Source organism: Pyrus communis, chromosome 3 (assembly GCF_041283825.1).
Source record: "Pyrus communis isolate YQ-2024b chromosome 3, ASM4128382v1, whole genome shotgun sequence".
In the NCBI taxonomy this organism is placed as follows: domain Eukaryota; kingdom Viridiplantae; phylum Streptophyta; class Magnoliopsida; order Rosales; family Rosaceae; genus Pyrus; species Pyrus communis.
Window position 1 is genome coordinate 27,198,475 of NC_142567.1, and position 17,581 is coordinate 27,216,055.

Here is a 17,581-nt window from a genome sequence, read left to right on the forward strand (position 1 = left end):
GACATGTGTCCAAATTTGACAAGTATCGTAGTAATACATTTTTGGTGTGTTATTTTTTAATGCGCATCAACTGTACTGTCACACGATAAAACATGTCATTGGCCTTCAGTAGCATAGTAACACCACATAATTAAGGAATCCAGCAAGCAACAGGACTTTAATTTAAGCCACAAAACACATTTTTCCTTATTTTTATTCTTAATTTTTTTGTCATTTTCAATAATAATACTTGATCAAATGTTGGGTAGGAACATGATTAGTGACCAGAGCTCCTAAGCGTCCATGTCCATGGCATTAGATAAACCAAATTATCGACAAGGGAGCATAGGGGATTAAATTATCTATATTACAGTTAGTTAGAGGTCTCTGAAAGTGCCCTTCACAAGGACTTGTCTTGAGTTTCTTCGAAAGAGGATAGACTTCATATCAGATTTTGATGGGGCAAAATAAGAACATGGTCTTAATCGGAGCTCACCAAGGACCCTACAAACAAGCTCCTAAATGCAGCTCAATCATATAACCCGAAACCCTACCATGTGCACTTCAAAACAAACTTTGGAAATTTGAACCCAATATAATCCTGAATGATTTCTTTTGCTTCATCTAAGCAGTGATACTTTAAGTCAATCACGCATAATGTGGCATATTCCGAGAACAAATAAGTTTTCCCAATTTTATTGAAGGGAATAGGCAATTACTCAAAAGGATTGCTCATTCACTTCCTCTCCCAGATGGTCATTTCCACCCACCCACAACCTAGCCAAAACTGAAACTGAGGCCTTCAGTGTTTCCAATACAGTTCAATTTTTAATCAAGCACTCAAAGCTTGTTCACATTTTCAAGAAAGGCTAGGATAGAAATTTGATGACTTCTTAAACGTTGCAGGGTCTTCGATGGGTTGGATAGACTTCGATTGTGGTTCCGCCTCTTTCGGGTCAGTGTTGCAACCCCAAACACGAATCGCTAGTCTACGACACTTGGGAGATGATTGTTGCAAATACGTTTTGTACCAGTCAATAACGTCCTTCTTGTGAATACTGCCGAGTTCTTCTGCTTCTCTTTTTGACTGGTCGAACATATACCTGTGATCAACAAGTATTTACGTTAGAAGGAGCATCGAACCACAACGATTAGAAAGTTCAAAGACGCAATTTCAGCTAATTGCGATTCCACTCCTATTTTATTTTTTGCGACGCAAATTAAAATAAGGCCCGTAAGTCCCAAACCACATATAATAAGAAAACACAACGATGTTTAAATGCAATCTTTGGAAATCACAATCTGGACAAACCAAAGACGATAACAGCACCTTTTATCGATAATCTGATTCCAAAATCTATTGGTTTCATATGTGAGGGACGGATCTTTCTCCAATAGCTTAGCAAGTAGTCCACTTTTATAATTCTCAAATGAATCATCATCAATCCCGACCTGCGCACATATTCTCAGTAACTGAAATCGCAATGCAGAAACAATAATCATGCAACTCAAATCAAGGAAGTAGAATAACACAAGGATACCAGATCCAAGCAAAGTTTTCGACAAACTAGGATACCAGATCCAAGCAAAGTTTTCGACAAACTGAAATTAATTATATATCTAACAAATAGGGAACCTCAAATTGCAAAATCGCATTCGCAAGTCACCTTCGCATAGCACAATAGTTAAAAAGCTTATGAGATGCTCAAACTAGCAGCATTCAAATTAGAAGGAAATTTGACTGCTTACCAACAATACTTCCAGACCATTTATGAAGTTATCAACTCTCCCTTGTAAGTAGATTGGGTCGTACTCAGACGACTGGACACAGAAACAAAAGCCATATACATTGTATGTTACCCGTGGGCCACACTCAACAACATATCCAAGCTGCTCCTTCGTCCTATTTCCAGAAATAGTGGACAATTATACGAACATATATTCAAATATATTAGAATATATTCTTATCAGATCCCAGATTCTTTTGCTAGCCAGTATGTAATTAAAAGTATCAGCCTCAAATAAAATCACCTTAGTTGATTGAAAAGTGGTTCCTCCACAATTTCATCAAAAAGATCTATCAATGCTTTCAATCGGATTGACTCAATCCCTGCTTCTTGCTCAACTTGAAAATACAGCTGCAATATGAAACCACAACCAAGGGAAGAATATCAACGCATAAGACAAAGAAAGTACATCTTCATATAGGGAAAACGAAACAAAAATGTTCCATTTTGAGTTACCTCAATCACAGAGTTCGTTTCCGACTTATTCTTCACGTTGGAATCTCTAATCAGGTTAGTACCAGGAGGAAGACAAATAACATGCTCTTTATGCCTCAATTCGATAGGCAGTGGTGGTACGGAAAAATTAGATTTGAATATATTTGACAGGGTAATTGCTTCGTCTTCTAACAAATTTCCATGGCAAAGGCCCTCAATGTATAGCTGCACATATTAAGGGTAGGGTAAGCTGAAGCAAATGCCTTAATTAAACTAATTCTAAGAGCTTTGAGAAAAAAAAAAAAAAAAAAAAAAAAAATTCTAAAGTCAAATATAAAAAATTATTTTTAAAGAAAAGTCAAATTAACTATTGGGTTCACATTTGGCAGCAACTCTCCAATTCTCTCACCAGAACATACTACTCTGCACTTATCAAGTTACATGTCAAAGTGAAAGAATATGAGGTCAAGAAGCCTGAACCGCATGGATTTCTCATGAAAATAGACCCAGCTGGAGGATGATGTTAAGAACTTGAGTTTCACCAATTGACAGCAGTAACCTATAACAAATATAGGTACATTTGTGTAGTGTACCTGGGAACAAAGCTCGGGAATGAATGACTTCAAATCAGAAATAGACAATTCATCCAAAACATGCAACTTCTCATCTGCATCATAAAAAATTTGACACAGAACTTGCAGTCTTAAGTATGATGAGTGACTCAGAGGCTTCATATTGGTATTCTTTAACCTTCGCTTCATATCTTCTTTAACGACCTGTTAAAGTGTCAATTAGCAATGGACAAGCCAAAAGAAACAAGCAAGGTATGCAAAATCAAACTTAAACCAGACATAGAGTGGAGTGATGGAAACCAAAGGCAACACATGTACCTTGAAACGATCATCTGTTGGCATGAAACTTTTGGCAGTTGCCAACACTTTTGACAAGAGAGCTGGAAGTTTATCATTAAATCCATAGACCTTCAGCTCCAGTTTGTCACTGAACACAGAGACAGAAGTTTCCAGCTTGGCAACAATGGCCTGCACGCACAGAACAAAGGATATTCTCATGTAGCCATTTCAGAAGCATGTTTGATATGAAAAAAATAAGTTGGTATGTCATTGAGGTCAAAAAGACCTATATTCATGAAATACAGCATCAACTAAATAACCACATTGCAGCATAAGTTCATATTTTTACAACCGAATTACTATATATTGAGAATATTAAAATGAGGGAAATATGGATAAGAAATAACATTTGTATTTATATAATGAAAAATTAAAAGAATATATTTTGTTTGGGCTATTAATTACACCAGTTTTCTCTTCTGTATCGTAAGTCACTATAACATCCAAGTCCCTCTAACTGAACAAAGTTGGACAGAAACCGCAGATTTATTCTAAATAAACTTAATGCAACCAGTGTTTCCTAAAATGTATTCAAGTACAAAAGTGTTATCAGCTATCTAAATGGAAGCACAAAATATTCAGTTATAAAGGACAAGACATGAACCTGGTACACAATCTCATTCAGCTCATCCTTAAGAAGGAGAATATATAGTTCAGTCAAAACACAACTTTTCAGGTTAGCATATCCACCCTTCAGATTGATGCGGAAGTATGTATTTGCCCGTGGAAGTTTAAATGAATCATCGAGCTTGTACCAGAACTTTATTAATGGTTCATCAATTATACATCTTGGATAAGATATATTTGCAGGATCAATGCACAGGTTATCAGAGCGGATGGAAAAATCACTAGGAATGAACTCATTCTTTGAAGGGAGATGCAATGAGTCATCAATTTCTGGGGGATTCTTCCACATATCCATCAAAGATGGAGATATATCTTCCTCAGTATAATGTGACCCAAACCAAGGCTCGCAATGGAAATCTGAAACAGTTAGGAAGAACAGAGCTCACGTCAAAATTATCACACATTTAAAATGGAACAAATAAAACTTATGGTTACATTCGTAGTAATAAATAAATACTGCAAGATGGAAACAAGACTCTTTTTCTAGGTTTTTTTCTTCTACTTTATTTTTTTGACATAAAGGGGGCATATGTGATTTACCTTTCAACTTAATTGAGGACTTTGATACCACATCAACCCTCATGTTTTCTGGTGTGAAGAAACCAAGAACATACTTTATCAATTCTGCATCCCAAATTTTGTACACATAGTCCCCATAAATAACGTTCTCTGCTGGATACAGTAGTAAATTTTCTGCAACAATAAGATTTCACAATATTAAAGAGGTCATGAATTTGGAGATATCCTTTTTGACTAAAAAAACACAAAATATAGATATCATAAAGAATCTTTTATAAGTAGGGATACTTTCAGTTATGTAAAACATGACCAAGGTAAGATGTACAATTTTGAAAACCTGCAAGTTCTGCAGCATAATCATCTTGGGGCTGCTCCTCTGCAAATCTAAAATCCATATTCCCAATATCCTGAAGTTCCCTAAATATCCATTCTTGTGGAGACACTTGATGCAGTAACTTAATGTATTGGTAGACATAGCAAATTATTTCGGAAATCTGCAAGATAAGCATCACACATAAAAAAAAGAGAAGTAATAAAGAAAAAAGCAAACTTTGCTCCACAGTTACTGATGTTTACAGTAACTGCGCACATAGAACTATGAATCTGTGAAAATTTATCTTCTACCAAAAGATTCTCTAAAGGGATAAGTTGAGATGCTACCTTTTCCAATCCAGAGTCAGTGAGGTGTATGGACATGCGGAAGACATAAGCCACAGAAGATCGGTGCATCCCCTCGTCCCCAACACCAGCAGACAAAGATGTTGCCCACCCTCTGGTTTTGAGGTAAAAATGCAAACTTCCCCGGCCCTCTGAAAAACCCATAACTTAGTTCTCAGAATTTAAAGTCACTTCATCATGGCATAGGTGGCCAAACAATTTAGATGACTAAACCCATTGTGAGATATAATAAATAACATGTAATATACATGAAATGCAAAAGCAACAAAATCTAATGCAGAAAAGCAATGACACTGTCAGATATCATTCCAAGGTAAAAAAATATCAATGAGATGCAAAGTGACAGATGGAACCGAAGGGTTCGGGCTCCCTTCGAACAAAATAAAACTAGATCTTACTATCAAAGTTTCTAGTGACGTCTACTTTAGGAATTTGTAAATGCTGCTTCTACTAAAAAATAGAAAAATTCTAAATTAACGTCCCTTTTTTTTCTGCTAAAGAAATTTTTGTTCTCTGCAGAGGAATAATAATCAACATCAGATTAGGTAATAATGATTCATCTTACCATGTCCAAGTAGATGAGCTAAATAATCTTCTGGTTTCTTCAAATAGTCTTGATGAAGACATGGAAATGTCCATGTAAGGTTGAGTATGTTAACATCTCTAACAGCCTCTAGCCTGTATAGTTTGCCAACTTTCCAGATAGGACCTTCCGCCTTGAACTCCAGTTTTACTTGGGGGCCTTTCTTGACATTACCAAACAATTCCACAACCCAATCCTCAAGTAAATCAAGAGATTCTGCAGCAATTAGAACTATTATAATTAACATGAAATAGAATTGATAAATAAGCAATATTCTAATTGGTTGGCTAATCGTACGCATAAATGATTGGACATGATCACATGGATGGTTTTTTATTTGATACACAAATATTCTATTGTGTAATAGACTAATAGTGAACACTAGTATCAACGCCTACCAGTTCAAAGAACAATCATCCACAGAACAGAAACCCTAAGTAGATTAGTAATGTGATTGAAATCCACAAAGTCAAATTGAAAATGTTCCATTATTTCCATTCAAGCACGCCGTGTGTTGTGCATGATATAAAAATTGGTAGCTCTTTTTAACTAACATTCATCCACAAATAAACAATAGTCAAAGAAAAAAAAAAAGAACAAAGAGCAAAAGAAAATAGGAAAGGAATATTTTCACCTCCACCAATGACAACTAGCTTCATCAGTCCACCATGGTAATAATCCTTATACAACTTTAGTATTTGTTCTCGTAAATTGATCCCTTTTTCCATTGCATCAACCAAGCTCTTCTTATTTCCTTTCAAGCACAAATAAAAAAAATGTACAAAATACATTTTTAGAGAGAGAGAGAGAGAGAGAGAGAGAGAGAGAGAGGGAGAGAGGGACAAGTTTGCACAATGGATTAAAGTTTTACCCCAACAGAACCTATTAAATGGGTGACCGGGTGCGGATGTATGACACTGAATTTGTTCAAGGCGGCAAGAATCATTCTGCAGAACCTGGTTAAATTCTGCATTGCATTTTCATTAACAACAAAGAATACCATTCAGCATTAGAACATTTGCATTGAGCAATACTGTAAACAAAAAGCTGGAATCAAGAAGAGTAGGTAAGACATGCATGCACCTGAATCTATAGCCTGTACCTCTCGCTCCATTGCTTCAATTTTCACTAGAGGTGAAACAAAGAACTGAGAAAATCTGATAAAATAAAGAGCCATAATGAATACAAACCAGGTTTCTGAAACAGCAATTTTGAATGAGAAAAATATAACTAGAGTATTCCATACAAGGGGTCAAGTACATGCTATTAGCTAAATTTATTGCAATTGGAACCTTGAGCACAGAAAATTTTACCATGCATATTAATTTGACAACTATTTATGAACTTTATCCAGTGAAATAATTGTGGCGAGCCAGACACTGAGGAACCAAAAGAAACATACTGTTGGACCTTATTAATTGCAGAACGTCACTTCCATACCAACATTTTTATATGGTTGTGCACCAGTAGGTAATATCATTAACATGCATTCAGAAAATAATAAAAACTAAATAAACGACACGTAATCTAATGATTTAACCTACACTTCCTACGCCATATTATGTTTTGATGCTTTTGAAACATAAGTATGACAATCATACAACATTTTCAACTACAAATGCTAAGGCAATACAAGATTCAAGCTCAATGCAGGAAGCATCAATAAAACCTGTAGCCTTGTTTCATTGACTGTTGGAATCGAATTATGGTCCCACACTAACCACAATACATACTCAATACCAAGGACTTCAAGTTATAAATATTCAAAGCATGAAGAGCTCATAGTACACCTTCTCAAGGAACCCTTAAGAAACTCTGGCTTCACTTCAAAATGGTAGCAGGTATGCTCTGCTTCTGTGTATGCATTTGATGAACCTCCATGCTTGGACAAGTAACTATCATACTAGCAAAGAGAAGAGTCAAAACGAGTGGCCACAAATACAGACTTCTCCTATTTAGCTTGAGTGAAATTTTAAGGAAATGTTGGAGCAAGTAAAATAGATTACTTTTAAATATCAATTTTACTATTAAACAATGAGCAGCAATGAAGATAAAACTACCATAAACAATACTATAATAAATCTGAAATGGCATCCATTCCCATAAGGTATAAGTCAAAGAAATAAGTAAATTAATGTTTGCAAATGACACTATCATACGCTGAATTAGTGTTCCATACAGCCTGACCCATCTGCAAACAGGTTGGCAGCAAAAGAACAAACAAATCATCCCACTCACGTATACATAGAACAAGCAAGCTGGTGATGTTTTTTTTCATAAGAAACAGGACTAAGCAGGCTGATGGTGTTGCTTGAGGAACGAATAAATATAAATAGTGAGATTACCATCTATAATCTATATGGAGGGAAAATTCATGCGGTGTAATTATTTCCACATACAGTAAGTACACCTCATTTATGATGAATAGCACAAGGGATCATGTACATCTCCCACTAACTTGCAAATAAAAATGATGATAACTAGCACCCCAAAACAGAAAGGAATACTCGGTGTACAAACAGACCTCATTTTCATCTGGAAACTCTGTACTCCCCATGAAGAGCATGTGTTCTGCAAAACATTCAATTTGTTAGTTATGCTTACCTCAACACTCACTAGTACGCCCTTCCATGAACCATGTAAGCATGTGTAACACAAACCTAGAAAGTGTGCAAGCCCTTGTGCCTCAAAAGGGTCGGAGAAGCTGCCTATTCCCACACACATTGCTGCTGCTGCCTGCAAATACGATCAAACATCTTCACATAAATCAAATTCTGTTAACTGAGCTGAGTAAACATCATCCCAATCATTAAAGTAGAATATCAGTGCAGTAATCGGACTTGCAAACAGCATGACCAAAAACAATTTCAAAGGTTTTACTCGAAGACAAACAATACCCACCATGGGTTCCACTTGGAATTATGCTATCAAAGCTTCATTATCATTTTTAAAAAATTTGTACGAAGGTACGAAAGTTCGATACTTAATAGATTATCAGAAAAAAAACAATGATGGTGGAAACTTGAAGCAGCATGTAACCAAGTAATAGTTTAAATCTTGAAGTTCCTGTAATCGGGTATCAATCATTCAACCAAAAATGCATACTGTTTTCCAACCTAAAATCAATTTCCCATCTTTGTAATGCCAACTTACCAAGTTTCTCCAACTGGGTTTTCACTTTTCAATAAAATTAAATCAAATAAACTTGAATGCGAGATGGGCATTTCACAATTTCAATGTAAAACAAAAGACCAACCTTCTTAGTCTGAGAGTCTCCACCCTTCCCCTTCTTCTTCAGTTCACCATCTCCGCCTTCTTCGTCATCGTCCTCTTCATCCTCTTCTCCTTCACTGTCTTCCCCCTCATCTCCGTCCTCGTCGTCCATATCTTCGTCTTCTTCCTCTTCAGCTTCACTGTGTTCGACGGATTTGGAGTGATCAGGCGGCCCTTCTGGGTAAATCTCAGGATCGTGAACGAGCAATGCCGAGAGGCCATTCTCGAGCTTGATTAATCTGTATAATCGTCTGTCATTCGGCGACTTTATTGTGATATCGTCCGATTTGAAAGTGCAGCGAGCCATTGACACAGAGAGAGAATTCAGAGTCGACTGAAGGTTACTCTCCCAGTTCTCTCTACTGCTATGGGCTCTTGACACTCAGTAGGGGTCCTGGAGCAGCTGGGAGGAGGACGAGGAGGACGAAGCAAATGCAGGACGGGGTTGGAATTTACTCCTTTGTTGTGGGTGCTTGAAGGTATATTATGTTATTCGTATGGGGCCTACAATATATGAGTCCATGCACATTCCTCCTAGGGTTTCAGGTGCAATTTTGTCGGGCATAAGTCAGTTTGATAAGACGGTATGGTTACTGCGTGTCACTTTGCATTCAGATACAGATTATTTACGAAGAAACTTAGGCCTCGTTTGTGTTTTTTTATAAAAAATTGCTTCTTTGTAAGCGAAGCAGTTAAAAAATGTTTGGTAAAAGTAAATGCCCCATTATCTATTAACTACTTATATTTTTAGTTGTTAATGATACCATTTACTGTTACACATAAGGTTATTTGTTTCGAATCATCATTGATTGTTTATGTGACACGTAACCTTTCTCTATATGTCTGTTTAGGCCCAAAATAATATGATTGGGTCAAGTGTAGGTTTCTGTTCGGCCCAAAACAGTTTCAAATATACTATGGGCTACCTGATGGTCCCGGGCCATTCAGCAAGGGTGGTCGAGTCCTATCACAAGAAGGAGTAGTTTGGATGAGCAAAGGGGTCGAAGAAGTCCTAGTGCAATTTGGATTCTCGACCAACAATGAATATGGCCTCAAAAGGAGGTGAGTTCAAAGTCCTAATAGAAGTGGGATTGGCCGAGATAAGATGGATTGGGGTAAGGAGTCCTAGTTCGAGTATGGTTAGGATTGGGTTTTGCTGCTATGTATAGAGAAAGGAGTATGCAATTCAGGGCAAAACCTCTCAAACATCTTGAGATTTTTATTTTCTTTTTCTCGCCGACACATCTTCAATTTGGATAAACAGCACTGTGAAGGCAATCGGCGAACACCTTCAGTTTGGATAAACAGCACTGTCGCCGTAGAATCAACCAACCGAGGAGCACCTTCAATTTGAATAAACAGAACTGCGTCGAGGCCGATTGGTTACCTATCCAAGTCTCAGTCGAGAAGGGTTTCCGAATCCTTATTAACATAGGTCATCTTATTAGCCTTCTCGGCGAAGTAAGGTGTTATGAGTTACAACATTCTGTGTATTGAACACCGAGTGATTTTATGATTGGATACTCACAAGTGAGTTTCAAAGTTCGGCATTCTGACGACTGAACCACATTCACCATCAAGACATACATCACCTTTGAATACTTGTGTCCATACAGTCTGGTGTTGATTCGACGTGTTTATACTCTCACGAGTATAATCACTGTGACCGAATCCGGCGCCGACGATTTATGAACTTCGCATAACTAGCAACTTTGTCTTCAGGCTCGAGAATCCAAAGGCCGAGATTTGTTCCTTTCTCAGTCGCAGTCGCAAGATAAAGAAGTCAGCAACGCGCTTAACGCAACATCAACAAATTTTACTCCTCGGGCGAGCTCGACCGATGAGTTGGCACGCCCCGCATTCAACCGAAGGACGTAGTTAGCTTATTAGTTACTTGGTCTGCGCGCCACGTAGGCTTTGTAATTTTTAGGGTCAATAATGTCACACTACGAACTTGTCATTTCAAGTGATAAGGAAAATGGCTAGGCTAATGTTATCAAAATTTGCCTTATAAAACCTCTCAAGGCAAAGTTATCCTATTTGTTGCCTCGTCTATTAGAATTTAGAACGGTAAACTGTTGCAGTGACAAGACAAATTGAGTTTATCGTATTTTTTTAAAAGTGTTCTTATTGTGCTAGACGATCGATCATAACCATTTGAAATGCGAAATTGAATGCATGATCATGATCGAAAATTAGATTTCATGACAATTGAACAATATTTTGTAATACATACACAAAGCTTGGCTATTTAAACAAATATAAGAAAGAGCAACCTTGGCAATGACTATTTTGTAGTGCTAAAAATAATTTGCATATTAGGATAATTGAAGGGAAGTGTTATTGGCACTTCAAAAATCTCATTCTAAACTCCTCACAAGTGTATTTTTCTTTCCAAATATAGAAAGTTTGGAATGTAGAATGAGATTTTTGAAGTGCTAATAACAATTCCCTAATTGAAAGATAAAAAGATTTATATATAAAAAAAAAAAATCATCAAAGAAGTTCTAGGTCCAATTGACAGCAGATTATAGACGGTAACATTCGTCTACCATCCTCACAAATAGCCCCAAATTCAAAGTTTAGGGCGTGGACGTTCGTCATTTTGATGATCAATTCCCAGCCCCTTCAAAATTCAAACCCTAAATCCTTTTTGGCGCTCCCAATTTTGCATCAAGAACTCAAATTTTCCAACTAAGCAAAGTCTCCGCGGTCCAAGATCTTCACTTTTCAATCTCTGACATTCAATTCTCTAACCTTCTCGCAGAATTTAGCTTTCGGTTGCCTTATTCAATGGACCCAGACGTCGACGTTTCGCGGTGGGTCATCGAGCTTCTCCTTCGGGACCGCGAGAAGGATTGCATTGCCAAGAAGCTCCTCGCAGTCGCACCCTTCTCGGACCAAGACTATCGCTTGAAGAAGACCGTACTCCTCCGGACGATCGAGTGCGAAGTCTACGAAGCTTCGGTCTCCGAAACGATCCTCGAAACGCTTGAAATGATTGAGGATTTGGATATCAGAGAAGGCATTACGATCACGGAATCCATGAAAGCCGCCTACTGCTCTGTGGCCACTGAGTGTACGGTCAAGTTCTTAGCGGGTTTTATGGGAAAGCCTAGTGGGAAATACTTGGAGGCCGTGGATCGGATTTGGAGAGGGAGGGTTGGGGTTTTGGAGCGGTCTGGGAGGAGCCAGTTGGTATCGGCGGAGTTGAGGCATCGAATGGAGGAGATCGAGGCAGGGGTTTGGGATTTGCGAGTGTCGAAGAAGTTGTCGAGTATGAACACGAGGAATGATGCGCTGAGATCGGTTTCGGTTTATGTAAAGGAAGCTTTGGCGTTGTTAGGACCTCCGTTTATTACTTGGGCTATTAGATTGAATGTGCCCATGGAAGTTGCCGACTTGGAAGCTGATCACATTGCAGTGGTCAATGAGGCTAATGTGGGTGGTGGGTCTGAATTCGAAGGGCAAATGGAGAAGGGGGCTAATGCGCGTAATGGACCTGAATTGGAGGTACAAATGGCGAATGGGGCTAATGCGGGGGAAGGTTGTTCTGACTTGGAGGCTCAAATGGCGAATGGAGCTAATGAGGGTGACGGTGGGTCTGAATTGGAGTGTCAAATAGCGAATAGGGCTAATGTGGGTGGTGGTGCATCTGAATTGGAGGATCAACTGCGGGACGAGGCAAATGTGGGGCCCAGTGGGTCGGAGTTAGAAGCTGAAGTGGTGAGGGTGACTAATGTGGGTGGTCGGTCCAATATGGAGGTGCAAATGGAGAATGGGACTGGTGTGGGTGATAAGTCTGAATTGGAGGAGCAAATGGTTAATGGGACTAATGTGGGTCACGGGTTCCAGTTGGAGGAGCAAACTAAGAATGGGACTAATGTGGCCGGTCACTCTGAATTGGAGGCACAAATGGTGAGTAGAGGTAGAGCTAATGTGGTCGATGGGTCTCAAAGGCATGCACAAACTACGAATGGGGCGCAGCCAGTGAATGGGACTAATGTACGTGATGGGTGTACATATGAGGGGCAAATGGTCAACGGGGCTAATGTTAGTAATGGGTCTGAATTGGGTCCTATATTGGTTGCAGTCCCATTGAAGGAAGTTCGGGCAGGGAGCTCGCTGCCTACTGTGAGCCGGGGCTTGGTTTTGAATGATTTGGTTGAAATAGATTCTGGATTCAGAAACAGAGAAGTACACAGGTCGGCTGATGATCAGGCTCCTGGTCAAGTGAATGAGACAGGCTTGGCTATACCTAGTCGGAATGGGGAACTGGGTCTCAGTATTGACCATACCACGAAAGATAAAGGTACTTTTATTTTCATACGCAGAGAGATTAAGGTAATTTTAGTGAGATTAACTTATGTGCGTGGATGTTGAGAGAGTGCTCTGTATTGTATTATCTTAGTTCTTATGCTCCTTCATCATCTTGAATACTGCCTTAGCCATGCTAAATATACTCCTGCATAATATAGTTATTGCACAGACTTCAGTTTCAAAATATAATATTTCTGTTTGTTTGATTCTTTTTTTTTCTATTTCTTGTAGAAAATCAGAGGTCTGCTATGCCTAGACGCAAGCACCTTGCTCATAGACGCACCAGAGGACCGATTAGGATTAGGGATGCTGAAGATTTAGGCACAGATGTATCAGATGGAAAATATGGTTCCTTAGATACCCCTGAAGTTAACAGAGCACAGGAAGCACTTAAATCCAGTGTTTCGGAGCTCCAAGAATTAGTGACAGATCCACTTCCAGATGCTTTGCGAGTGTCTGAAACTGTAAGATCTAGTTTGGCAATGAGATCTGTAAGTCACGTAAATGGAAAAGATGTAGGTGCAGAAAATCCATCTATCGAGAAGGGTGCTGAGCCTGTTCAATCTAATAATGATAATGTTGCAAATCTGCCATCCAGACATCAGAATGATCCTCAATCTAGTGGAATAGAAAAGGATGTTCCAAATCCTGCTGTTGACCAGGGAGGCACTGAGTCTGTTCAAACTGGTGCTGCCAATCTCAGAAGTCCTTCTTTCAGTAATCAGAATAACGTTGCTCGTCCTAGCTTGGTTGAACGTAATAGTACTGCCCGTTCCTTCGAGGTATATATGTTCACGATGTTTATTTCTTTTCATTTTATTGATGTCCTGATTTGTTTGTATTTTTGGCAAGGGGAACATGACATATTCCTCGTAAACATTTTACTGAATCCATGAGTTTCTCTGGTGTTTAGTTGTTTTGTTCAGTTTTTATTATGATTGATTCCCTTCTGCAATTTTGTGGTTCTGGTTGCTTATAAATTTGCACTTATTGTTGAAAATTGTTTTTTCAGTGGGAGGAATCGATCAATACATCACAAGAAGGAACAAAGAAAGATGCGGGCTGGCTTCACCTTCCTAGCCCAAAGAGGACTGCTGTATCTCCTTTGAAGAAGCATGAGGATACGAGATTTAGTAAGAGAAGAAAAGTTAAAAGATGGAGCTTATTGGAAGAAGACACCTTAAGGACTGGTGTACAGAAGTATGTCGCATCCCTTCTCTCTGCCTTCTTTTTGTTTCCCTTTTACCACTCTAAATTTCATACTTGTCATTACAACTTGCGCAAATATTAGTTTGAGCAGTATGTATATGCTTCTGAGTCTCATTAGTATGATGTTTTTCGACGAAGGTATGGAGAAGGAAGCTGGAGCCTTATCTTGAAAAGCTACTCTGATATATTCAAAGAGAGAACTCAGGTACGCCAAGTTTTGTAATATCTTCAACGGCGTTTATCCATCCACATAAATTTATTCCATTTTTCTATTCATCTGAAATGTCTCTACTTCGTCAGTCAATATTGTGTCTTAGACTTTTGGGGTTACTATGTCCGTCCAGGTTGATCTGAAGGACAAGTGGAGAAATATGAAAGGGTAGCGGCACCTGTGAATACTCTGCTACTCGGTTGTATTTTCGTCATCCCGTACCTTATCGGACGTGTACATTAGCTCTTAACATATTCTGTACAACTACAGGATGTGGATGCAAGATGTTTTTTGTAGTGTACAGGATGTGGATGCAAGATGATTTTTGTAGTGTCCTTTTATCCACTTGTATTCTTTGGCTCCTTTTTGCTCCTTGTATTCATGGATGAGCAATTTAGCACGTGGGGGGTTTTCAGATTTGCATAGAGGATTTTTTAGTAAGTATCTGTATAAATGTTCCCATAAATTTATAAATGATGGACGTACAGAGATGGCCTTAACTTCAAGCATAACAAAATGATATCAACTGTTTTTAGCCTATATTTTATATTCTTCTATTGTTCTGTTCTGGGTCAAACTTAGCTATACCGGATTCATCACTGTACGTTTGGGTAGCGGGGGGATACTAAACCATGACATGCAAGATTTTCTCTGTCGGGTGACGTAAAGGAAAGTTGGTAGCGCACTCCAATTTAGTTTTCAACTTGGTCTAGTGATATTTCTTTAGATTTATCTCCTGGGAATGATGAGTTTGATATGTGCTTGATCTAAATTTTTCACTTCTTAGTGTTAATATAATTTTATAAAAAAAAAAAAATGGATTGACAACTTTGGAAAATAAAGTATTTGGGGAAGATTTAGTATTGCCAGGTCACCAACCCAAGAAGAGATATGTCACATGGAACTCGATTACAAAACCACTTTTACTCGGAACTCAAATTTTGCCACTTAACCCTTTAAAACTCGATTTTGTTCCGCTACGTATGATTTGTGTCAAAGAGTTGTTAGATAAGAAGGGTGGTGCTGAAATATAAACACTCTTTGAAGCAATTAAACAATTGCCAAAGGAATAAAAATGCCTCTGATGAGTTAGAACTCGATGAAATCGAAATCAGGCTAACATAGTTGGGGTTTTTCTTGCCAGAAAATACCAGTCTTCTTCTTACATCAGAAAAGTCAGAAGGAAAGAACAAGGAAACAAGTAAATTCAGATATAACAAAACAGTCGAGGAAGTTCCGAAAGCTGACAGTACCATGCTGTAATTCGAACCTTGCATTCCTGACGGCGGGATATTTCGAAGTAGAGGAAGAGATATGGAAGCTTCATTTTTGTAGAAAGTGTCCCATCTCTCTTGTCCTTTGGCATGCATTTGTCTCGGCCTTCCTACTCAAGTCCCTCCCGGAACCCTTTGATCGGCATGATGGCTCACTCGATCGGAACCCTTTATATTTTTCTGCACTCATTTTTCCGGCAGTGGGCCATCGGTACACCGAAGTTGAATTTTCCTGCAGCCCCTATGACCAATGCTAACAGATCAGATACTGTGTTGTCATATGCTTGATGGTTAACTTGCACATAGCGAAGACCAAGACTCTCTATATAAGGGCAATTAACATGTGTTTTCTGCCCAAGCACCTAAAACCCAAAGGAAAATTTTCTTTTACTCACTGCAAATCTAGCAACCATGGCAAGGCCTTCGGTGTCGAGGGCGGCATTCACGGTGATGTTGCTATGCATGCTGGTGACTGCTCGTTACGCCGTTAATGCAACTGTAACTTGCGGGCAGGTTGTCCAGTTACTCACTCCATGCATCCCCTTTGGAGTGTTTGCAGGGGACGTGCCACCGGATTGTTGTGCCGGCATAAAAGAGATGCATGATATTCAAAAAACCGCGGAGGATCGAAGAACTGCGTGCAGTTGCATTCAACAAGGAGCTGCAATGATTCCGGGGCTAGATTATGACCGAGTTAACACGCTTGGCGATCGATGTAATCCGAAATAGAATAATGAAAACTTTCATGTACCCCTCTTGAATTTGTATTTGTACTGGATGATTGCCTTTTACTTTTCACGCATCTAACTTAATTTTCGATCGTCGGATTGAATGAATTCAAGATAATAGATAGAGAAAAATTAATAAGAAATGTGGAAAGTTAAAAAAAGATATGTCTAGATAATACCATCATTTATATTCCTCTCATGGATGGCGGATCTGTGAAGCCCAATCATTAATCCAATTGGATTTTCACAAAGAAAACGAACACCTCATAGTTCAGTTAATTAGAGATATATATATTTTTTTATATTGATAAGGAAATAAATCAAATAGCCATTGACTTTTCAGATACACACCACTTTTCAATCTTCATATAAAGGAAATCAAATTAAGAGGGTCTCGAACTGCATGACTATATATCATCCTGTGGCTGTTGGAATGAAATAGTCCAAAGAAAATTGCTGAAGTTTTAAAGATGGGCATATCACGAGAGTTGTTGCTTTTCTTTATCGTAACCCATGCTTTATGCACAGGTCTGTTTAATGCAAACACTTTTCCTCCTTTTTTTAACCCTTTTCATCTTTCTTTTTTCTCCCTTGGTAAATTCATAGATAAAATAACAACTATTTCTTTAATTTTACGGAACAAAACTTATCTAGTCAATAACATTAAACGATAACTGTTATTGATATTTCAAAATAGTCATTCTACACTCATTTTAAGTGTATTTTCTTTCTTAGATTTCTACATGTTTTGAGTACATGACGACTATTCTAAAGTGCCAATAACCATTGTTGTTGTTCCATAACTTTTATATATTTTCGAATTGTGATTTGTGAGAATCACATTTATGTTTCATTTACATTTTGGGAGATTTAATTTTACTCAAACTGAGGATATGTAAATTTAGATTCATATGATACAGCTCTCTTGGTCCACATGATATATAGCTTTCTTCTCACGGCTCCCATCTCCTTTCAGATGTAAATGAAATGTAAATTACATAAATATTTATATCTTCAACATAAGTATTTTACATACCCTTAAAACTG

General features: G+C 38.2%; 2 protein-coding genes and 1 pseudogene across 4 annotated transcripts; 2 read left to right on the top strand and 1 right to left on the bottom strand.

Moving 5' to 3' along the window:
• Positions 1-562: 562 nt before the first annotated feature.
• Positions 563-9,389, bottom strand: LOC137715304 (nardilysin-like). 2 transcript variants are annotated; one of them, XM_068454584.2, is made up of 19 exons: positions 8,776-9,389; positions 8,180-8,255; positions 8,044-8,090; positions 7,310-7,422; positions 6,603-6,676; positions 6,391-6,486; positions 6,154-6,273; positions 5,502-5,735; positions 4,919-5,067; positions 4,596-4,752; positions 4,280-4,432; positions 3,717-4,096; positions 3,092-3,241; positions 2,795-2,977; positions 2,223-2,426; positions 2,011-2,117; positions 1,729-1,882; positions 1,310-1,431; positions 563-1,082 (listed from the first exon to the last, which is right to left on the bottom strand). In XM_068454584.2, the coding sequence occupies exons 1-19, from the start codon at positions 9,097-9,099 to the stop codon at positions 839-841; spliced, it is 3,087 nt and encodes a 1,028-aa protein (XP_068310685.2). In that variant the 5' UTR covers positions 9,100-9,389; the 3' UTR covers positions 563-838. The 2 variants fall into 2 exon arrangements, with proteins under 2 accessions (XP_068310685.2, XP_068310686.2); XM_068454585.2 differs by having other exon boundaries at positions 7,310-7,414; positions 8,776-9,158.
• A 1,933-nt stretch (positions 9,390-11,322) lies between these two features.
• Positions 11,323-15,072, top strand: LOC137716152 (uncharacterized). Of its 2 annotated transcripts, XR_015961026.1 has the most exons (6): positions 11,392-13,104; positions 13,344-13,894; positions 14,125-14,312; positions 14,460-14,526; positions 14,666-14,820; positions 14,855-15,072. XR_015961026.1 is itself a non-coding variant. In XM_068455554.2 (5 exons), exons 1-5 carry the CDS (start codon positions 11,586-11,588, stop codon positions 14,702-14,704), a joined length of 2,364 nt encoding a protein of 787 aa, XP_068311655.2. In that variant the 5' UTR covers positions 11,323-11,585; the 3' UTR covers positions 14,705-15,072. The 2 variants fall into 2 exon arrangements, 1 of the variants encoding a protein (XP_068311655.2); XM_068455554.2 differs by having other exon boundaries at positions 11,323-13,104; positions 14,666-15,072.
• A 1,145-nt stretch (positions 15,073-16,217) lies between these two features.
• On the top strand, positions 16,218-16,535 carry LOC148698254 (non-specific lipid-transfer protein 1 pseudogene; annotated as a pseudogene).
• Positions 16,536-17,581: the final 1,046 nt, after the last annotated feature.